The sequence below is a fragment of the Hylobates moloch genome, unplaced genomic scaffold (genome assembly GCF_009828535.3).
Source record: "Hylobates moloch isolate HMO894 unplaced genomic scaffold, HMol_V3 SCAFFOLD_13, whole genome shotgun sequence".
Lineage (NCBI taxonomy): Eukaryota > Metazoa > Chordata > Mammalia > Primates > Hylobatidae > Hylobates > Hylobates moloch.
Window position 1 is genome coordinate 34382131 of NW_026652288.1, and position 23267 is coordinate 34405397.

General features: G+C 47.8%; 1 protein-coding gene across 3 annotated transcripts; it reads left to right on the forward strand.

The window, feature by feature from the left end:
- Window positions 1-763: 763 nt before the first annotated feature.
- ETHE1 (ETHE1 persulfide dioxygenase) lies at window positions 764-21882 on the forward strand. 3 transcript variants are annotated; one of them, XM_032172722.2, is made up of 7 exons: window positions 764-1065; window positions 1488-1632; window positions 1799-1947; window positions 17927-18056; window positions 20324-20413; window positions 21148-21264; window positions 21687-21882. In XM_032172722.2, the coding sequence occupies exons 1-7, from the start codon at window positions 985-987 to the stop codon at window positions 21737-21739; spliced, it is 765 nt and encodes a 254-aa protein (XP_032028613.1). In that variant the 5' UTR covers window positions 764-984; the 3' UTR covers window positions 21740-21882. The 3 variants fall into 3 exon arrangements, with proteins under 3 accessions (XP_032028613.1, XP_032028614.1, XP_058282392.1); XM_032172723.2 differs by lacking the exon at window positions 764-1065 and adding an exon at window positions 1206-1224 and having other exon boundaries at window positions 21687-21876; XM_058426409.1 differs by lacking the exons at window positions 764-1065; window positions 1799-1947 and having other exon boundaries at window positions 1582-1632; window positions 21687-21876.
- Window positions 21883-23267: the final 1385 nt, after the last annotated feature.

Consider the following 23267-nt stretch of genomic DNA (forward strand, 5'->3'; position numbering starts at 1 on the left):
CAGTGGCGCCATCTCTGCTCACTGCAACCTCTGCCTCCCAGAACCGAACATCTTTTTCTAACCATGACTATCCTACCATCTGCTAGAAAACGGCCCCAGGGGACGCGGTGGCTCACGTCTGTAATCCCAGCACTTTGGGAGGACAAGGTGGGAGGAACGCTTGAGCTCAGGAGTTCGAGATCAGCCTGGGGAACATAGTGAGACCTCCGTCTCTGCAAAAAACAAATTACATGTGTGTGTATATATATATGTGTGTGTATATATATATATGTGTATATATATGTGTATATATATGTATATCTATGTATATATATGTATATATGTATGTATGTATATATGTATATCTATGTATATATGTATATATGTATATCTATGTATATATATGTGTGTATATATATATGTGTATATATATATGTGTGTGTGTGTATATATATATATATATATATATATAATGCCGGGTGTGGTGGCAACGTGCCATAGTCCCAGCTACTCGGGAGGCTGAGGTTGGAGGATCGCTTGAACCCGGGAGTTTAAGCCTGTAGTAAGCTGAGATCGAGTCACTGCACCCAAGCCTGCGTGACAGAGCAAGACTCTGTCTCAAAATAAAACAAAAGAAAAAGGAAAAAACCGGCCCCGAGGCTATGAGTGTACTGGGGCCTCTCCCTGGGTTTCTACTTCTCTCCCTATCTGTGTTCCTACATGAGTATGTCTGTGTGTCTCTGAGCGTCTGTCCCTCGCACTTTGAGTGTCTCCCTGTTCTCTGTTTTCTCTGGATCTCAGAGCGTCCAGGCATTGCACTCTGGCTTCCTCGGTCTCGCCCTCGCCCTAGTCCCGCTCGGCGGTCCCCCGCCCTCCGCCCCAGGCGTCCGTGGCCCCTTTAAGGCGTGCTCCGCCCCCGCCCCGCCTTTCCCCGGGTCAGTGCCGTAGCGCCCGGCTCCTGCAGGCGCTCGGCCTCGGCTCATTCCTGACCCCGCAGTGGGCGCGATGGCGGGGGCTGTATTGAGGGTCGCCCGGCGGCAGCTGAGCCAGCGCGGCGGGTCTGGAGCCCCCATCCTCCTGCGGCAGGTGAGGGTGGCTGGACCTAGGAGGGGACTACTGGGCGCTAGGCGGCAGCAAGGACGGAACTCCGGGGTCTCTTAATAGGGAGAGATCCGGGGGACCCACGCCTGCATCTTGCGGAAAGCGGGGTGGAGGTTTAGGGCTGGACTCTTGGGTCCTTTAAAGGTGAGTGGTCTGGGGACCTCTGGGCTTGGGGCCGGACCCCTGGGTCCTCTGAAAGAACGTGCTGGGGACCCTGATTTTGGGATGTTAGAAAGTTGGAACTCTTGTTCTGATAGTGGGGCTCCAGACTCCCGACTCCAGCGGAAAGAAGGGGCTGGGGTTTCTGCTTCCGAATCTTAGGAAGAGGATAGAGTCAGTCTGGACTACTTGCCCTGCAGTGGGTGGAAATCCGGTTCTGCGCTCTCACCTGGGTCCCCCGTTCCCAGATGTTCGAGCCCGTGAGCTGCACCTACACGTACCTGCTGGGTGACAGAGAGTCCCGGGAGGCCGTTCTGATCGACCCGGTCCTGGAAACAGCGCCTCGGGATGCCCAGCTGATCAAGGAGCTGGGGCTGCGGCTGCTGTATGCTGGTCAGTCCGGGGACCAAACTCTTGGATCCCAGCGACGCTGGGCTGCAGCGTCAGTGGAATGGGAAGCCGGGGACTTGAACTCCTGAGTCTGAGGGAGAAGGATCTGGGCTGGGACTCCCAGGTCCTTTCTGTACCCTCCTGGACCTGTCCCTCCTCTCTCTCCCAGTGAATACCCACTGCCACGCGGACCACATTACAGGCTCGGGGCTGCTCCGTTCCCTCCTCCCTGGCTGCCAGTCTGTCATCTCCCGCCTTAGTGGGGCCCAGGCTGACTTGCACATTGAGGATGGAGACTCCATCCGCTTCGGGCGCTTCGTGAGTTGGGTGCTGGGTCCCCAAGAGGGTGGTGGCCTGGACTCCTTAAACTTAAGGGAAGAGGGGCCTGGGGGCCTGGGATCCTGAGTCCTTGGGGAGGAGGGACCTCAGGACCTGAGTTTCTGACCCCTGAGCTCATATTTCTGGGAGGGGGGCACCATAAACCCAGGTGGGGCACTGGGGCAAGAGGCTCTGGGCAGGTGGGGCACTGGCGGAACTCCTAAGTCAACAGCATTTAAGGAGTTTCCTTCCTAAAGCTTAGGGGCAGCTCTTTGGCCTGGCATGCATCTCCATAAAAGTTGATTAAGGGGCTGGAATTCTGAGGGCAGGGCTGAGAAGGAAAGAGACCCAGTCCTGTCTTGCGGAAACCTCCGTTTGAGGAAGGAGCATCTGGGTGCTTAGAACCCGGAGCCCAGGACTAGGATAAGGACTGTGAGGACCCTGGAGTGCAACATTTAAGGAGGCATTCGCTCTCAGGGTCCTGTAAGAGCAGGGCCCGCACCTGTGAGTGGGCGCCTCCTTAAATCTTGCACCAACAGCCTCACCCTAGTCCTAGCCCTGCCGTTGCCTCACACTGGGAAGTTCTAAAGGTTCCTGCCTTCCTCACTTTCTTTGCCACAGGCACCAGCGGGTTTCCGGCCGTAATTGCAACCAGGCCATGGGGGGAGGGCCAGGGGAGTTGCCCTCAGAGAGAGGGAAACAGCTGGCAGGGCATTTTTCTGATCAATTGCTAAAGATGTATAATAAAGTTTGGCTGACTTTGGGGACAGAATGTCAGGTGACAGAAGACAGCCTCCAGGTTAGAGAGTTTTGCCAAATAGGGACAGTTCATTTGAGTCAGAGTGTTTAGAGGAAATGAGGGCTGTGTGTGGGAAGAGAGTTTAGCTACAATGGTTATAGAAGCTTTATTTCAAGCCTTTTTCTGGAAGCAGGCAAAAATACATTGTACATGTATGTACATTGTACATAATAGGTGCTAACAAACATGTCTTGAAATGAACGAAGGGTTTAGCTATGGTAGATTTAGCTTCAGTGTTTTTGTTTTCTTTCTTTCTTTCTTTTTTTTTTTTTTTATTTGAGACTGGGTCTCTGTCACCCAGGCTGGAGTGCAGTCAGCCTTGACCTCCCAGGCTCAGGTGATCCTCCCACCTTAGCCTCCCTGGTAGCTGGGACCACAAGCATGCACCACCACACCTGGCTAATTTATGTATGTTCTTGTAGAGACAGGGTTTTCTTATGTTGTCCAGGCTGGTCTTGAACTACTGGACACAAGTGATCCTCCTACCTTGGCCTCCTAAAGTGCTGGGATTACAGGGCCTCTGAAAGTGCTGGGATTACAGGCATGAGCCACTGCGCCCACCCTTTTTTGTTGTTGTTGTTTGTTTGTTTGTTTTTGAGAAAGGGTCTTGCTCTGTCACCCAGGCTGGAGTGCAATGGTGGGATCATAGCTTACTGCAGCCTTGACCTTCTGGGCCCAGGTGATCCTCCTGCCTCAGCCTCCCAAGTAGCTGGGACTACAGGCACCTGCCACCATACCTGGCTAATTTTTTAATTTTTTGTTGAGCTGTGATCTCACTATGTTGCCCAGGCTTAATAGCTTTATTGATATAACCCACATACCATATGATTTATCTATTTCGAGTGCACAATTCAATGACTTTTAGTATATTCAGAGTTGTACATCCATTACTACCATTAATTGGAAAATGTTTCCATTACTCCAGAAAGACCCCACACCCCTTAGCCATCACCCCTGTCCTTCCCTTTTCCCCCCTCAGCCTTAGGCAACTTTTTTTTTTTTTTTTTAATTTGAGACAGGCTCTCACTTTGTTGCCCAAGCTAGAGTGCAGTGGTGCGATCTTGGTTTACTGCAACCTCCACCTCCCGGGTTCAAGTGATTCTCTTGTTTCAGCCTCCCAAATAGCAGGGATTACAGGCATGAGCCACCAAGCCCAGCTAATTTTTTTTTGTTTTACTTGTTTATTTATTTATTTGAGATGGAGTTTTGTTGTTGCCCAGGCTGGAGTGCAATGGTGCTATCTCAGCTTAGCGCAATCTCAGCCTCCCGAGTAGCTGGGATTACAGGCATGTGCCACCATGTCTAGCTAATTTTGTATTTTTAGTGGAGACGGGGTTTCTCCATATTGGTCAGGCTGGTCTCCAACTCCCTATCTCAGGTGATCCATGCGCCCTGGCCTCCCAAAGTGTTGGGATTACAGGCATGAGCCACTGCACCCGGCCACATTTTTATTTATTTTTTTGAGACAGAGTCTTGCTCTGTCACCCAGGCTGGAGAGCAATGGCAAGCTCTCAGTTCACTGCAGCCTCTGCCTCCTGAGCGCAAGCGATTCTGCTGTCTCAGCCTCCCAAATAGCTGGGATTCCAGGCACGTGCCACCATGTCTGGCTAATTTTTGTATTTTTAGTAGAGATAGGGTTTCACCATGTTGGCCAGGCTGGTCTCAAACTCCTGACCTCAGGTTATCTGCACGCCTCGACCTCCTCAAATTGCTGGGAATTACAGGCATGAGCCACCAGGCCTGGCTTGTCTGAGATTTTGGAGATGGGGGTCCATTTTTCTCTCCTTTATTTTTCCTTCTACTTTAAAAAAATGAATTGTTAGCCTGGGTGTGGTGGCTCACGCCTGTAATTCCAGCACTTTAGGAGGCCATGGTGGGTGGATTGCTTGAGCCCAGGAGTTCAAGACCAGCCTGGGCAACATGGCGAGACCCTGTCTCTACAAAACAATACAAAAGTTAGCAGGCCATGGTGGCATGTACCTGCAGTCTGAGCCACTCAGGAGGCTGAGGTGGGAGGATCACTCGAACCCAGAAGGTGGAGGTTGCAGTGAGACGTGATCACGCCACTGCACTCCAGCCTGGGTGACAGAGCAAGACCCTATTTCAAAAAAAAAAAAAAAGAAGGTCGGGCACGGTGGCTCATGCCTGTAATCCCAGTACTTTGAGAGGCTGAGATGGGTGGATCACTTGAGGTCAGAAGTTCGAGATCAGCCTGGCCAACATGGTGAAACCCGTCTCTACTAAAAATACAAAAATTAAGCAGTATGGTGGTGGGGCACCTGTAGTCCCAGCTACTCAGGAGGCTGAGGCAGGAGAATTGCTTGAACTTGGGAGGCAGAGGTTGCAGTGAGCCGAGATCACACCACTGCACTCCAGCCTGGGTGACAAAGCGAGACTCCATCTCAACAAACAAACAAACAAACAAAACCCAGTTGTTAACATTCATGGAATGAAGTGAGTCCACATATTATATATGTGCATGAGTACTTACCCAGATCCCGATACAGAACTTTCCCATCACCCCAGAAGGCTTCCTTGCCTCACTTTCTGGCCAATGACCGCCCTCCCAAGGCACCATTCTTCTGATGCATTTAACCACAGGCCAGTTTTGCTTGTTCTGACTTTATAAACAGGACTTATACAGTGTGCTCTTTTGTGTCTGGCCTTTTTCCCACTCTGCATGACGTTGGTTTATACTTGGAGTTCTTTCCTTCTTATTGCTATAGAGCAGCAGTTGGCCACCTTTTTCTGTGAAGGACCAGATAGTAAATATTTTCAGTTTTTACAGGTAGTAGGGTCTCTGTGACAGCTACACAGCTCTCTTATTGTGGTATGAAAGCAGCCACAGGCACTGCATAAATGAATAGGCATGGCTGTGTTCCAATAAGACTTTATTTGTGGCCTCTACTTTTGGATTTCAGGCCAGGCTCATGCCTGTAATCCCAGCACTTTGGGAAGCTGAGATGGGTAGATCACCTGAGGTCAGGAGTTCGAGACCAGCCTGACCAACATGGTGAAACCCCATCTCTACTAAAAATACAAAATAAGCTGGGCGTGGTGGGGTGTGCCTGTATTCCCAGATACTCGGGAGGCTGAGGCAGGGGAATTGCTTGAACCTCCACTGGGAGGTGGAGGTTGCAGTGAGCCCAGATGGTGCCATTGCACTCTAGCATGAGTGACAAGAGTGAAACTCTTATCTCAAAAAATAAAAAATAAAATTTGGATTTCATATAGGTTTTTTTTTTTTAATTTTTTTGAGACAGGCTCTTGTTCTATTGCCCAAGCTGGTATGCACTGGCATGAGCATAGCTCATTGCACCCTCCAACTCCTGGGCTCAAGTGATCCTCTCACTTCAGCCTCCTGAAAAGCTGGGACTATGGGCATGTGCCACCATGCCCAGCTAATTTTTAAAAAATTTTTTGTAGAGACTTGAGTCTTGCTGTGTTGCTCAGATTGGTCTCGAACTCCAGGCCTCAAGCAACCCTCTTGCCTCAGCCTCCCAAAGTGTTGGGATTACAGGTGTGAGCCCCATCTAGTTTTTACATGTTACTTTGATAGTTTTCAATGTGAAAAAAAGTTAAAAATATTCTTAGCTTACAGGCCTTACAAAAACAGATGGCAGGCCAAATTTGGTCCACTGGCCATAATTTTTGCCCTACAAAATGGGCAGGTTGTGGTGGCTCCTAGGCTCAAGCGATCCTCCTGCCTCAGCCTCCCAAAGTACAAAGTGAATTACAGGCATGAGCCACCACATCCCATTTTCCTTCTGATTATTCAGTTTTTGGCTACCACGAATAATGCTGCTATGAAGATTCTTCTGCTAATATCTTGGGGAACATTGTCCTGAATTCTAAGGATTGGACTTGCTGGGTCACTGAGTCAACAAATGTTTAACTTTCATAGAAACTCCCAGTTTCTTGAACTGGTTGTTCATCTTATATAAAAGGTGGGACAAATTTAAGTGGTTTCATTGTAGAATGAGTTTTGTTTCTTTTTTTTTTTTTTTTTTTTTTAGAGACAGAGTCTCACTCTGTCACCCAGGCTGGAGTGCAGTGGCACAATCTCGGCTCACTGCAACCTCTGCCTCCCTCTGGGAGCCTCAGTTCCCTGCGCTAAAACACAGGGTTTATCACAGCACCTTCCTCTTGAGGCTATTTCAAGGATTAGCTGGCTGCCCTCAGGGTCTCCAACCCAGAGGTTCCCCTTCTAGGTGTGAAGCCCAGAGACACCCTTGCTCATGTGCACAAAAGACAGCAGGGGTGTAGGGCAGGGGACAAAATACACCACAGGGGACTGTTAAATACATGATGACGCCACAAGGCAGGGGACAAAGTACACAGCACGGGACTGTTTAATACATGATGACGCTACAAGGCTGTGGATCGCCAAAACAGGAGCAATTCTTTTTTTTTTTTTTTTCTGAGACAGAGCCTCACTCTGTCGACCAGGCTAGAGTGCAGTGGCACAATCTCGGCTCACTGCAACCTCTGCCTTTCGGGTTCAGGTGATCCTTCTGCCTCAGCCTCTCCAGTAGCTGGGATTACAGGTGCACACCACCACGTCTAGCTAAATTTTGTGTTTTTATTAGAGACGGAGTTTCGACATACTACCAGGCTGGTCGTGAGCTCCTGGCCTCAAGTGATCTGCATGCCTCAGCCTCCCAAAGTGCTGGGATTACAGGTGTGAGCCATCGCGCCTGGCCCGGGTTTTCTTTTTTTAATAAACAATGATTGAGAAGTGAACATCTTAGCTGCCACAGGGTGGCTGAATCAGAAAGTTAGGTTTGCCTGTTAAATATGCTGGCTTAGAGAAGTACTGCTGAAAACACTGATGCCCCAGGTCCCTTAGAATCAGAGAGTCTGATTTAATTGTTCTGGGTGGACACAAGGAATTGGCATGTTTTAAAAGCTCCACCATTGATTCTTATGTGGCTCAAGTGTGGGTTTCAATACTTCCTCCTTTTAAACTTGTGAAACAAGTAATTTTTCTTCCAACATTTTATTATGAAAAATTTCAAGCATAGAGAAAAGCTGAAATTTTATTTTTTTATTTTTATTTTTATTTTTTGAGACAGGGTCTCACTTTGTCATCCAGGCTGGAGTGCAATTGTGCAATCATAGCTCACTGCAGCCTCTACCTCCTGGCTCAAGTGATCCTCTTGCCTCAGCCTTCCAAATAGCTGGAACTACAGGTGTGCACCACCACTCCTGGCTAGTTTTTGTGTTTTTTGTAAAGACAGAGTTTTGCCATATTGCCCAGGCTGGCCTCGACCTCCTGGGCTCAGGCAATCCTCCCTCCTGGGCCTCCCAAAGTGCTGGGATTAGAGTGAGCCACTGGACCAGGCTTAAAATTTTTTTTTTACAGTGTACATCTCTATCCATCCATCACTCCATCTTTTTTTCTTTTGAGATGGAGTCTCACTCTGTTGCCTAGGCTGGCATACAGTGGCACAATCTCGGTTTACTGCAACCTCTGCCTCCTGGGTTCAAGCGATTCTCTTGTTTACAGGCAAGTGCCACCACACCCAGCTAACTGATTTTTAAAATATTTTTAGTAGCAATGAGGTCTCACCATGTTGGCCAGGCTGGTCTCGAACTCCTGACCTCAAGTGATCCACCTGCCTTGATCTCCCAAAGTGCTAGGATTACAGGTTTGAGCTGCTGCGTCCGACCTATTCTTTTTTTTTGGATGGGGTCTCGCTATGTTGTCCAGGCTGGTATTGAACCCTGGCTAAGGCGATCCTCCCGCCTCAGCCTCCCAAGTAGCTGGGCCTACAGACATGCACCATCATGCCTTGCTGTAATTGTTCTATTTTATTATTAGCTATTATTGATTTATTAGTGTGCCTAATTTATAAATTAAACTCTATCATAGGTGCGTGTGTATAGGAAAAAGCATAGTGTGTAGGGTTCTGTACTATCTGCGGTTTTAGGCATCCACTCCGGGTCTTGAAATGTATCCCAGGCAGATAAGAGGGGTTTACTATAGTTTTGAGTAATGAAGGGAAAGAACTTGGGAACCAAATGGAAAAGAAGCTGAGAGCTTACTTGCCACCAGGGGGCAGTGTCGGCCGTGGGAACTCCAAGGCCAGCAAGCTGAATGCTTTACAGGATCCCTTCTGGGTTATGTTTCTTTGACGGGGGTAGTTTCAGGTTTAGCTGCTGCAGGGAACAGATGAAAGAAAAGCTCTGGGGATGTGTCACGGACATGATGCATCACAGAAGGGAAGAATGAATTTGTTGAAAGAATTTGGGGTTAGGCAGGCTGGGCTGTTGCGGAAATCACTTGACAAGTTTCAGGGACAATGAAGGCTGCTTTAGGTCAAGATGTTATGTGCTCCCCACCCACAATTTCTTATTTTGATTTTTTTTAAATCTACATGGAAATAATAGTACAAAATGTAACAATACACAAGCACAGGCCGGGCGCGGTGGCTCATGCCTGTAATCCTGGCACTTTGGGAAGCCGAGGTATGTGGATCACCCGAGGTCAGGAGTTTGAGATCAGCCTGGCCAACATGGTGAAACCCCATCCCTACTAAAAATACAAAAATTAACCGGGCATGGTGGCACGCTCCTGTAATACCAGCTACTTAGGAGGCTGAGGCATGAGAATCACTTGAACACCCAGGAGGTAGAGGTTGCAGTGAGCCGAGATCGCGCCACTGCACTCCCGCCTGGGCCACAGAGCGAGACTGTCTCAAAAAAAAAAAAAAAAAAAAGAATACACAAGCACAAATTTCATCAGCCATCAGAGCAATTATGTCACTATAGGTCATGAAACTTTTAGAACCGCCCCTCCCTCCCCCAAATGTTTTTGGGGAATGAGAGTGAAAATGGGCAAAAAGTCCAAAAATAGTTTTGATCTTGCAGACTGTCAGCGTTCTCTAGGCTATACTTTGAGACTTACTCTTTTACAAAACCTTTGTCACGTCTAACAAAATATACAGTAACTTTATATCATCATTAAATATTCAGCTTGTGTTAAGATGTCTCCAATTACCCTAGGAATAATTTTTACAGCTTTTTTTTTTCTTTTTTCTTTCTTTTTTTGGTAGAGATAGGATCTCACCATGTTGCCCAGGCTGGTCTCAATCTCCTGGGCTCAAATGCTCCTCCCCTCTCGGTGACTCAAAGTGCTGTAATTATAGGTGTGAGCCACGGTGCCCAGCCTATGGCTGTTTTGAGGAACCAGGATGCAGTTGAGCTTTGTGTTTGGCCACTATGTCTATTTAGTCTCGTGTGTGTGTGTGTGTGTGTGTGTGTGTGTGTGTGTGTGTGTGTGTGTGTGTGTGTGTGTGTGTGTGTGTGTGTGTGTGTGTGTTTTCTTTTTCCTTCTTTTGTTTTTGTTTTGTTTTCTTTTTATTATTTATTTACTTGTATTTATTTATTATTTTTTATTTATTAAAAATCTTTTTGGATCTAGAACAGTTTCATATCCTTTTGCCCCAGGATATTGACCTTTTTTTTTTGAGACAGAGTCTCGCTCTGTCACCCAGGCTGAGGATATTGACTTTTGCTTTGTTTTTTTTTTGAGATGGAGTGTCGCTCTGTCACTCAGACTGGAGTGCAGTGGCATGATCTCTGCTCACTGTAACCTCTGCCTCCCAAGTTCAAGCGATTCTACTGCCTCAGCCTCCCCAGTAGCCTCCCCTGTAGGCGTGTGCCACCACGCTCGGCTAATTTTTTTTTTTTTTGAGGCGGAGTCTCACTCTGTCACCCAAGCTGGAGTGCAGTGGCATGATCTCGGCTCGCTGCGGCCTCTGCATCCCTGGTTCAAGCAATTTTCCTGGCTCAGCCTCCCGAGTAGCTGGGATTACAGACATCACCACCACGCCTGACTAATACTTGTATTTTTAGTGGAGACAGGGTTTCACCATGTTGGCCAGGCTCGTTTGAACTCCTGACCTCAGGTCATCCACCTGCCTCGGCCTCCCAAAGTGTCACGATTACAGGCGTGAGCCACCGTGCCCAGCCTTGGCTAATTTTTGTATTTTTAGTATGGATGGGGTTTCACCATGTTCACCAGGCTGGTCTCAAATTCCTGACCTCAAGTAATCCACCTGCCTCGGCCTCCCAAAGTGCTGGGATTACAGGCATCAGCTACTGTGCTCGGCCTCCAGGGTATTGACTTTTGAAGCTTCCTGACATGCTGTCTTCTAAAATATTCCACGTTCTGGACGTGTTCGACTGTTTCCTCATGGTGTGTCATTTAACGTGTCTTATTAAAACTTTTCTTTCCTATGAACTGAAGTAGATTGTAGATATTTTTGTATTAGTTAATAATAATAAGGCTGGGCACAGTGGCTCACGCCTATACTCCCAGCACTTTGGGAGGCTGAGGTGGGCAGATCATGAGGTCAGGAGATCGAGACCATCCTGGCTAACACGGTGAAACCCTGTCTCTACTAAAAAATACAAAAAAAATTAGCCGGGCGTGATGGTGGGTGCCTGTAGTCCCAGCTACTCGGGAGGCTGAGCCAGGAGAATGGCGTGAACCCGGGAGGCGGAGCTTGCAGTGAGCCGAGATTGCGCCACTGCACTCCAACCTGGGTGACAGAGCGAGACTCCATCTCAAAATAATAATAATAATAATAATAATAGGCTGGGCACAGTGGTTCACGCCTATAATCCCAGGACTTTGGGAGGCTGAGGTGGGAGGATAGTTTGAGCCCAGGAATTTGAGACCAGCCTGGGCAACAGTGCAAGACCCTGTCTGTACAAAAAATTAAAAACAAATTAGCCAGGCATGGTGGTGCGCCTATAGTCCCAGCTACTGGAAAGGCTGGTGTGGGAGGATCACTTGAGCCTGGGAGTTCCAGGCTGCAGTGAGCTGTGATTGCGCCACTGTACTTCAGCCTGGGTACAGTGTGAGGCCCTGTCTTAAAAAAATGCATTTTATGTATGCATATTTTTTTTCCAAGATGGAGTCTCACTGTGTCGCCCAGGCTGGAGTACAGTGGTGTGATCTTGGCTTACTGCAACTTCCGCCTCCCAGGTTCACGTGATTCTCTTGCGTCAGCCTCCCGAGTAGCTGGGATTACAGGTGCACACACCACCACGCCTGGCTAATTTTTTGTGTTTTTAGTAGAGACCGTGTTTCACTATGTTGGCCAGACTGGTCTCGAACTCCTGACCTTGTGATCTGCCTGCCTCAGCCTCCCAAAGTGCTGGGATTACAGGTGTGAGCCACCGCACCTGGCCGCATTTAATATATTTAACCTACTAAACATCATAGGTTAGCCTACTTTACCTTAAAGTGCTCAGAACATTTACATTAGCCTACAGTTGGGCAAACTCATCTAACAGAAAGCCTTGTATTTTATACAAGAGTGTTGAATATCTCATGTAATTTATTGAATACTGTATTGAAAGTGAAAAACAGAACGGCTGTATGGGTGCATGGAATATGATTTCTATTGAAAGTGTATCACCTTTGGCTGGGTGCAGTGGCTTATGCCTGTAATCCCAGCACATTGGGAGGCTGAGATGGGAGGATTGTTTGAGGCCAGGAGTTCAAGACCAGGCTGGTCAACATAGTGAGAGCCCATCTTTACTGAAGAAAAAAAAGAAAAATGAAAAAAAGAAATAAAATGTATCACTTTCACATTATTGTAAAGTCAAAAAATTGTTAGTCATCGGGCACATCACACCTGTAATCCCAACACTTTGGGAAGCCAGTGTGGGCAGATTGCTTGATGCCAGGAGTTCAAGACCAGCCTGGTCAACATGATGAAACCTCGTCTCTACTAAATAACAGTACAAAAATTAGCTAGACACAGTGGTGCGTGCCTGTAATCCTAGCTACTCAGAAGGCTGAGGCACAAGAATTACCTCAACCCAGGAGGCCGAGGTTGCAGTGAGCCGAGATTATGCCACTTCACTCCGCAGCCTGGGCAACAGAGAGAGACTCTGTCTCAAAAAAAAAAAAAAAAAAAAAAAAGCCAGGCGTGGTGGCTGGCTCATACCTGTAATCCCAGCACTTTGGGAGGATGAGGCAGGCGGATCATTTGAGGTCAGGAGTTTGAGACCAGCCTGCCCAACGTGGTGAAATCCCATCTCTACTAAAAAGACAAAAATTAGCCAAGTGTGATAGTGGGTGCCTGTAATCCCAGCTACTCAGGAGGCTGAGGCAGGAATCGCTTGAACCTGGGAGGCAGAGGTTGCAGTGAGCCGAGATCGCAGCACTGCACTCCAGCCTGGGTGACAGAGTGAGACTCTGGTTAAAAAAAAAAAAATCATAAGTCAGACCACCTTAAGTCGAGGACCACATGTATACCAAGGGTTGAGCCACAGGGTATGTGTAGATTTAGCTTTAGTAGAAACTGCCCATTAGTTTTCTGTGTACTCTCCCACCATGGTGTATGAGAGCTTCAGTTACTTCAAATCAATCTTTTTCATTCCAGCCATTCTGGTGTTGTGTAGTAGCATCCTATTGTGGTTTTACTTTTATTTCCTTGATGACAGATGAAGTTAGGCACCTTTTAATGTGTTTGTTCCATCTGGGCACCCTCTTCTGCAAAGTGTTTTTTTCAAGTCTTTGCTAATTTTTCTATTAGGGAATCCATCTTACTGATTTGTAGATGATCTTTATATATTCCAGATCCAAGAACTTTGTTGGATCCACTACAACTCCTTTACCTGTGGTTTCACTTTCTATGGTGTCAATTATCTGTGGTCAACCATAGCGTGAAGATATTCAATGGAAAATTCCAGAGTTAAACAATTAGTAAGTTTTAAATTGTACATCGTTCTGAGTAGCATGATAAAATCTCACACCATCCCACTCAGGACATGAGTTATCCCTATGTCCAGTGTATCCGTGCTGTATAGGAGTATGTTACCTGCTCAGTAATCACTTAGTAGCCTCCTTGGTCTTCAGACAAAAAAAAAACATAGTATTGGCCGGTCACAGTGGCTCACGCCTATAATCCCAGCACTTTGGGAGCCTGAGGCGGGTGAATCACCTGAGGTCAGGAGCTTGAGACCAGCCTGACCAACATGGTGAAACCCTGTCTCTACTAAAAAAATACAAAAATTATCTGGGCATGGTCATGGGCACCTGTAATCCTAGCTACCCGAGAGGCTGAGGCAGGAGAATCACTTGAACGCGGGATGGGGAGGTTGCAGTGAGCCAGGATCATGCCATTGCACTCCAGCCTGGGTGACAGAGCCAGACTCCGTCCAAAACAAAACAAAACAAAACAAAACAGTATTTATAGGGTTTGTACTATCTGAGGTTTCAGATATCCACTGGGGTCTTGAAGGTATCCCCTGCGGATAAGGAAGGACTACTGTTTATGTTTGTAAATATCATTTCCTACTCTGAGGGCTACCTTTTCACTGTCTTTTTTTTTTTTTTTTTAAGGTGGAGTTTTGCTCTTGTCATCCAGGCTGGAGTGCAATGGTGCAATCTTGGCTCACTGCAACCTCTGCCTCCCGGGTTAAAGTAATTCTCCTGCCTCAGCCTCCCAAGTAGCTGGGATTACAAGCATGTGCCACCATGCCTGGCTGATTTTTGTATTTTTAGTAGAGATGGGGTTTCACCACACTGGCCAGGGTGGTCTTAAACTCCTGACCTCAGGTGATTTGCCTGCCTCAGCCTCCCAAAGTGCTGGGATTATAGGTATGAGCCACAGTGCCAGGCGCCACTGCCTATTTTTTATTTTTAAAAGTGTAAAACATTGAATTTTATTTCAACAGTACTGCTTTTAATGACTGTTGGGTATTCCATTTTTATATTAGTGTGCTTACCTTTTTAAAATTGATTTGCAAGATCTGTTTGTATATTAAGTATATTGACCACTGTGTGGTATGTGTCTGTTACAAATATATTTTCCCAGCATGTTGGTTCTCTTTAGATTTTGTTTATGGTGCTGCTGCCATTCAGAACCTTCTGACTGATCTTTTCCTTAATGATTTATCATTTTAGGTATCACATTTGAATATCCCTTCTGTATTAGTCTGTTCTCATGCTGCTAATAAAGACATATCTGAAGGCTGGGTGTGGTGGCTCACACCTGTAATCCCAGCACTTTGGGAGGCCAAGGCAGGTGGATCATATGGTTAGGAGTTTGAGACCAGCCTGACCAACATGGTGAAACCCCATCTCTACTAAAAACATAAAAATTAGCCAGGTGTGGTGGTGCATGCCTGTAATCCCAGCTACTCAGGAGGCTGAGGCAGGAGAATTGCTTGAACTGGGGAGGTGGAGGTTGCAGTGAGCCGAGATTGCACCACCGCACTGCAGCTTGGGCGACAGAGCGAGACTCTGTCTCAAAAAAAAAAAAAAAAAAAAAAAGACATACCCAAGACTGGGTCATTTATAAAGAAAAAGGGATTTAGTGGGCTCACAGTTCCACATGGCTTGGGAGGCCTCCCAATCACGGTGGAAGGCAAAGCAGGAGTGAAGACATGGCTTACATGGCGACAGGCAAGAAAGCGTGTGCAGGGGAACTGCCGTTTGTAAGATCATCAGATCTCGTGAAACTTATTCACTATCATGAGAATAGCATGGGAAAAACCCACCCCCATGATTCAATTACCTCCCACCGGGTCCCTCCCACAACCCGTGGGGATTATGGGAGCTGTAATTCAAGATGAGATTTGGGTGGGGACACAGCCAAACCCTATCATTCCACTTTGGTCACTCCCAAATCTCATGTCCTCACATTTCAAAACCAATCATACCTTCCCAACAGTCCCCCAAAGTCTCAACTCATTTCACCATTAACTCAAAAGTCCACAGTCCAAAGTCTCATCTGAGGCCGGGCGTGGTGGCTCACACTTGTTATCCCAGCACTTTGGGAGACCAAGGCAGGCAGATCAAGACCAAGGAGTTCAAGACCAGCCTGGCCAAAATAGTAAAACCCAGTCTATACTAAAAATACAAAAATTAGCCAGGCATGGGGGCACATGCCTGTAGTCTCAACTACTCGGGAGGCTGAGGCACAAGAATTGGTTGAACCTGGGAAGCAGAGGTTGCAGTGAGCCAAGATTACACCACTTCACCCCAGCCTGGGTGACAGAGTGAGATTCTGTCTCCAAAAAAAAAAAAAAAAAACAACAAAATAAAGTCTCATCTGAGACAAAGCAAGTCCCTCCCACCTATGGGCCTGTAAAATCAAAAGCAAGTTTAGTTATTTCCTAGATAAGTGGGATACAGGGATTGGGTAAATACATCCATTTCAAATGGAAGAAATTGATTGGCCAAAATGAAGGGGCTGCAGGCTCCATGCAAGTCCTAAATCCAGTGGGGCAGTCAAATCTTAAAGCTCCAGAAAGATCTTCTTTGACTCTGTGTCTCACATCCAGGTCATGCTGATGCAAGAGGTGGGTTCCCATGGTCTTGGGCAGCTCTGCCCCTCTGGCTTTGCAAGGTACAGCCCTGCTCCTGGCTGCTTTCACAGGCTGGTGTGGAGTATCTGTGGCTTTTCCAGGCACATGGTGCAAGCTGTGCATTCTGGGTTCTGGAGGGCGATGGCCCTCTTCTCACAGCTCCACTAGAGGCAGTGCCCCAGTGGGGACTCTCTGTGGGGGCTCCCACTCCACAATTCCCTTCTGCACTGCCCTAGCAGAGGTTCCCTATGAAGGCTTCACCCCTGCAGCACACCTCTACCTGGACATCCAGGCATTTCCATACAGCCTCTCAAATCTAGGTGAAGGTTCCCAAACCTCTGTTCTTGACTTCTGTTCACCAGCAGGCCCAGCACCACGTGTAAGCCACCAAGGCTTGGGGCTTGCACCCTCTGAAGCAATGGCCTGAGCTGTACTTGGCCCCTTTTAGCCCCGACTGGGATGCAGGGCACCAAGTCCTGAGACTGCACAAAACAGCAAGGCCTTGGGCCCTGCCCATGAAACCATTTTTTCTCCTAGTCCTTTGGACCTGTGATGGGAGAGGCTGCTGTGAAAACTTCTGACATGCCCTGGAGACATTTTTCCCATTGTCTTGGTGATTAACATTTGGCTCCTCGTTACTTATGCAAATTTCTGCAGCAGGCTTGAATTTTTCCTCAGAAAATGGGTTTTTCTTTTCTATCACATTGTCTGGCTGCAAATTTTCAAAACATTTATGCTCTGTTTCCCTTTTAAACATAGGTTCCAATTCCAAACCATATCTTTGTGAATACATAAAACTGAAATGAATGCTTTTAACAGCACTCAAGTCACTTCTTGAATGCTTTCCTGCTGAGAAATTTCTTCCACTAGGTACCCTAAATCATCTCTCTCAAGTTCAAAGTTCCACAGATCTCTAGGGCAGGGGCAAAATGCTGCCAGTCTCTTTGCTAACACATAACAAAAGTGACCTTTATCCCAGTTCCCAAAAAGTTCCTCATCTCCATCTAAGACCATGTCAGCCTGGACTTCATGGTCCATATCACTCTCAGCATATTGGTCAAAGCCATTCAACAAGTCTCTAGGAAGTTCCAAAATTTCCCACATTTTTCTTTCTTCTTCTGAGCCTTCCAAACTGTTCAAACCTCTGCTTGTTACCCAGTTCCAAAGTCACATTTTCACATCTCCTTATAGCAGCACCCCATTTTACTGGTACCAATTTACTATATTAGTCTTTTCTCATGCTGCTAATAAAGACATCCCTAAGACTGGGTCATTTATAAAGAAAAAGAGGTTTAATGGACTCATAGTTCCACATGGCTGGGGAGGCCTCACAATCATGGTGGAAGGCGAAGGAGGAGCAAAGGCCTGTCTTACGTGGCAGCAGGCAAGAGAGCGTGTGCAGGGGAACTGCCCTTTATAAAACCATCAGATCTCGTGAGACTTATTCACCATCATGAGACAGCATGGGAAAAACCTGCCCCCATTATTCAATTACCTCCTGCCCAGTCCCTCACATGACATATGGGGATTATGGGAGCTACAATTCAAGATGAGATTTGGGTGGGGACACAGCCAAACCATATCACCTTCCTAACCAGAGGTCACATATTTTTTGTATTTTTATTGTTGTGTGTCACAGCTTTGTGGTTTTATTTTTCATGCATTTAAATCTTTAATCCACTTGGAGTTTACTCTGATAATATAAGATTACAGCCTGGGAATCTACATTTTTTACCAAAATGTTTATCTAGATAAGACCCTGGGGTAGGGTGGGGCTTTGGGGGCCAGTTTCATCTTGAAGGCTTCTCGGTGACTATCTCTGTACTCTTCCACCCCTGCTAGGCCTTGGAGACCAGGGCCAGCCCTGGCCACACCCCAGGCTGTGTCACCTTCGTCTTGAATGACCACAGCATGGCCTTCACTGGAGATGCTCTGTTGATCCGTGGGTGTGGGCGGACAGACTTCCAGCAAGGTGACCAGCTCCTTTATCCAGCCCAAGATCTTCATAGTTACGTGTGTGTCAAGTGTTGAAGTATCTGTTACACGAATGAATGGATGGACATTAGACTTTTAGGGGACTTCAGTATTAAATTCAAGTTTACCTGCTAGAACAGTGGTCCCCAACCTTTTTGGCACCAGGGACCAGTTTTGTGGAAGACAGTTTTTCCATGGACCATGGCAGGGCATAGTTTTGGGGATTCAAATGCATTACATTTATTGTGTACTTTATTATTATTACATTGCACTAGATAATGAAATAATTATGTAACTTACCATCATGTAGAATCATTGGGAACCCTGAGCTTGTTTTCCTGCAACTAGATGGTCCCATCTGGGAGAGATGGAAGATAGTGACAGATCATCAGGCATTAGATTCTCATAAGGAGAACATAACCTAGATCCCTCGCATGTGCAGTTCACAATAGGGTTTGTGCTCCTGTGAGAATCTAATGCTGCTGTGGATCTGACAGGAGGCAGAGCTCGGGTGGTAACGGGAGTGATGGGCAGCGGCTGTAAATACAGATGAAGCTTTGCTCATTCACCCACCGCTCACCACCTTCTGCACAGCCCAGTTCCTAACAGACCACGGACTGGTACCCAGGGTTAAGGACCCCCATGCTAGAGTATGGGAAGAGTTAGATTCAGGGGCTTAGCTGTTGGGGGACAGTTAGATTCAGGGGTGTGTTAGTTACCTATTTGAGCCCAGCTTTGGCAACATAGTGAGACTCCCTCTCTAAGAAACAAATATAGCTAAGAAAAAAAAACAAAGGGCCTGGCACGGTGGCTCACGCCTATAATCCCAGCACTTTGGGAGGCTGAGGCGGGTGGATCATGAGGTCAGGAGTTCAAGACCAGCCTGGCCAAGATGGTGAAACCCTGTCTCTACTAAAAATACAAAAATTAGCTGGCCATGATGGTGGGAGCCTGTAATCCCAGCTACTCGGGAGGCTGAGGCAGAGATTTACTTGAACCCAGGAGGCGGAGGTTGCAGTGAGCCAAGATTGCGCCACTGCATTCCAGCCTGGGTGACAGAGTGAGACTCCATCTCAAAAAAAAAAAAAAAAAAAAAAAAGTTGTTAGAGCCAGCAGTTTTAATTGCCAGGGAGCAATGAATGATCCATTTGGAGTCTAGCTGCTAGGGACAGTTAGATTTAGGAGCTTCCCTATAGAAAGGGAGTATAGTTTCAGAATCTCAGGGTTGGGCCATCCTTTGAGCATGTGTGTGAATGTGGGGTTAACACTAGGCCTGGAATTTAGCTGCCTTATGGGGAGAGGTGAGGCTGGATGAGAGGGAAAGACAGAAGCCATGATGAGACGGCCATGGGAAGCCACATCCCCAGGCCTCTTCCTCCCTCTTCCCTCTCTCCTTATCTCTGCATCTCAGTCTCTGTCTTTTTCTCTCCAAGGCTCCCAATCTCCCATTTATCCATTCGCAGTATAGTCAGGAAGCTGAAGGATTTAGGCTGAAATGCAAGGTGGAAGAGAAGTTTGCCCCATACTTAGGACTCATCGCTGCTTGTGGGGACCATGGCTTCACACTCTCCTCCTGGGCCTCGTGTCTGCAGTTTCTTTCTTCTTCTTCTTCTTCTTTTTTTTTTTTTTTCTTGAGACAGAGCCTCGCTCTATCTCCCAGTCTGGAGGGCAGTGGTGTGATCTTGGCTCACTGCAACCTCCACCTCCCGGGTTTAAGCAATTCTCCTGCCTCAGCCTCCCGAATAGCTGGGATTACAGGCATGGGTCACCACGCCTGGCTAATTTTTGTATTTTTAGTAGAGACAGGGTTTTGCCATGTTGGCCAGGCTGGTCTCGAACTCCTGACCTCAGGTAGTCCACCTGCCTCAGCCTCCCAAAGTGCTAGGATTATAGGCATGAGCCACTGCACCCGGCTTTGTCTTCAGTTTCTTACCTTCTAGTCCACCTTCCTTGTTCAGAACCCTTACTTGACATCCCGTGGGTGACAGCCAAGGTCACAGATGACACTCTTTGGTGCTTCACGGTGTCATTCCAACCCTATTTACAGCCATGCTGAATTTCTCATCATTCCTCAGTTATTTGTATATGCTGTTCCATCTACTTGGAATGCCTTTCCCTGTTCTCTACTTAGACAAAGGGATATTGGCAGGACACGAAGGAGAGGGTTTAGCTGTAGTGATTTTATCCTCCTACTCTTTTCTTGAAGGAAGGGATTAGAGTCTTCTGTCCTGTTGATCCACCGACCTCTGATCTTTCCTTCCCTAGGCTGTGCCAAGACTTTGTACCACTCGGTCCATGAAAAGATCTTCACACTTCCAGGCGACTGTCTGATCTACCCTGCTCACGATTACCACGGTGAGGGCTTCCTGGAAGAGGTGTGGGGCGTACATAACTTTGAAAGTGGAGTGTGAATTTCTGTAATCCTTGTAGGGCATGAAGACGACCAGTCTCAGAAATTTCTCTGGCCAAAAAAAAATTAAGTGTTTGAGGCTGGGCAAGGGGGCTCACGCTTGTAATCCTAGCACTTTGGGAGGCCAAGGCAGGAGGCTCCTTTGAGCCCAGGAGTGAGTTCGAGACCAGCCGGAGTAACATGGCAAAACCCTGCCTCTACAAAATACAAAAAATTAGCCAGGCATGGTGGCATGCTGCCAGCTACTTGAGAGGCTGTGGTAGGAGGATTACTTGAGCCCAGGAGGTTGAGGCTGCAGTGAGCTATGATCGTACCACTATATTCCAGCCTGGGTGACATAGCAAGACCCTGTCTCAAAAAAAAAAAAAAAAAAAAAAAAAGATAAAGTGCTTGAGCCTGCTGTGTGTGGATGTAGAAACCATGTGACTGCCAGATGCCTAGAATTCTGCAGGGCATGGGTTTTCCTGGGCCTTACTTGTGGAGCTTAGGGAACTGGGGGAAAACTAAATTTCCCATAGTGCCCATGGAGGAGGGAAAGCTATTTCAGGAATATTCTGGGAAGAGCCCCTGCCAGAGAGGCCCCTGCCAGAGAGGCACCCAAGGCCTCCTGGGGAATGTAGTTCTGAGAGGCCTGAGGCACTGGACTCCTCGACTTTCCTTCCCCTCCCTTGGCCACTAGGGTTCACAGTGTCCACCGTGGAGGAGGAGAGGACTCTGAACCCTCGGCTCACCCTCAGCTGTGAGGAGTTTGTCAAAATCATGGGCAACCTGAACTTGCCTAAACCTCAGCAGATAGGTGAGAAGCTGGGGACCTGGACTCCTGGGTCTGAGAGAGGAGGGGCTGAGGGCTTGGACTCCTGGGTCTGAGGGAGGAGGGGCTGGGGGCCTGGACTCCTGGGTCTGAGGGAGGAGGGGCTGGGGGCCTGGACTCCTGGGTCTGAGGGAAGAGGGGCTGGGGGCCTGGACTCCTGGGTCTGAGGGAGGAGGGGCTGAGGCCTGGACTCCTGGGTCTGAGGGAGGAGGGGCTGGGGGCCTGGGCTCCTGGGTCTGAGGGAGGAGGGGCTGGGGGCCTGGGCTCCTGAGTGTGAGGGAAGGAGTGGGCTCAGGCGAAAACTCTAGTTCCCTGAAGAGGAAAGGTTCCCAGGATTTCTGGGTCTCCAGTGGGGCCTGGAGCTCTGCCTAGGCCCCTTAGTTTTAACCTTGATTTCTTCCTTTCAGACTTTGCTGTTCCAGCCAACATGCGCTGTGGGGTGCAGACACCTTCTGCCTGATCTCACTTCTGTCAGATGCTCCCATCGGTATTAATGCACTAGGCAGGAGGAGAGGGCGGCGTCGACACTGCACCTCTCCTTTCCCACCCCATTCCCGAACCCTAGCCCCTGGAGCTTCCTAAATAAAACTTTTTTTAACATGAGTCTGACTTCTACCTATTTTCTGGGGGAACCAATTGGGTTTCTGGGCCAAAAGGGATGGAGTTCTGGTCCTGTAGAGACGCCAGGGAGCCTGCAAGATTTCTTTTCTTTTTTTTTTTTTTGAGATGGAGTCTCCCGCTGTTGCCCAGGCTGGAGTGCAGTGGCACAATCTCGGCTCACTGCAACCTCTGCCTCCCGGGTTCAAGCGATTCTCCTGCCTCAGCTTCCCGAGTAGCTGGGACTACAGGCGCGTGCCACCATGCCCGGCTAATTTTTTTGTATTTTTAGTAGAGACAGGGTTTCACCGTGTTAGCCAATATGATCTTGATCTCCTGACCTCGTGATCCACCTGCCTCGGCCTCCCAAAGTGCTGGGATTACAGGCGTGAGCCACCGCGCCCGGCCTGGGAGCCTACAAGATTTCTAACTCACAAGATCAAAAACAAACACAGATATCTGGGGCAGGTCTTCTCATCACCTTGGATTAGAACACCGGCTTGCTTTTGAGCCACTTCCCACTTAGCCCTGGGGTAAGGTACTTCACTTCTCTAGGCCTCAGTTTTCTTATCTGTAAAATGGAAGGGATAATAATAGGGTGTTGTGATGCTCTGATGAGTCAATGTGTGTGAGTGCTGGGCACGTGACCTATCGGTGTTCACCATTAAAGTTACTATCATTTAGAATGATCTTTTGGGTACATCCTGGCTTGTAGTGACAGTATATGCAATGGTTAAGAACATGGACTTTTGAGAGAATGAAGCCTGCGTTTTACCACTTACAACATGTGTAGATCTTGGCTACATTTTTTTTTTTTTTGAGATGGGGTCTTACTCTGTTGCCCAGGCTGGAGTGCAGTGGCGCATTCAAGATTCACTGCAGCCTCGACTTCCTGGGCTCAAGAGATCCTCCTGCCTCAGCCTCTGGAGTAGCTGAGATGACAGGTGTGTGCCACCACACCTGGCATAATTTTTGTAGTTTTAGTAGAGATGGGGTTTCTCCATGTTGCCCAGGCTGGCCTTGAACTCCTGGTCTCAAGCAATCCACCTGCCTCGGCTTCCCAAAGTGCTGGGATTACAGGCCTGAGCCTCTGTGCCCAGTCAACCCTGGGTGCATTTGTCTTCCTCAGCTTGTATCCCCAAGTATAAAATGGAGATAGTAGGCCAGGCGCGGCGGCTCACACCTGTCATCTCAACACTTTGGGAGGCCGAGGCAGGCAGGTTGTTTGAGCCCAGGAGTTCAAGACCAGCCTGGGCAACCTGGAGAAACCCAGTCTCTAGTAAAAAAAAGAAATGGAGGTAGTAATCACTTTCTGGCTGGGCAGCTTTGAGGGTGAAATTAAATGACTGGGTATAAAGTGTTTAGCACAGCTCTTGACTTCTAATCATCCC

Excerpts from the sequence above, each read along its gene's own strand:
- ETHE1 (XM_032172722.2), top strand. The coding sequence starts at position 985 with ATGGCGGGGGCTGTATTGAGGGTCGCCCGGCGGCAGCTGAGCCAGCGC. Across the intron at positions 1,633-1,798 it reads GCTGCGGCTGCTGTATGCTG|TGAATACCCACTGCCACGCG; the intron begins GTCAGTCCGGGG and ends TCTCTCTCCCAG. Across the intron at positions 21,265-21,686 it reads GCCTAAACCTCAGCAGATAG|ACTTTGCTGTTCCAGCCAAC; the intron begins GTGAGAAGCTGG and ends TCTTCCTTTCAG.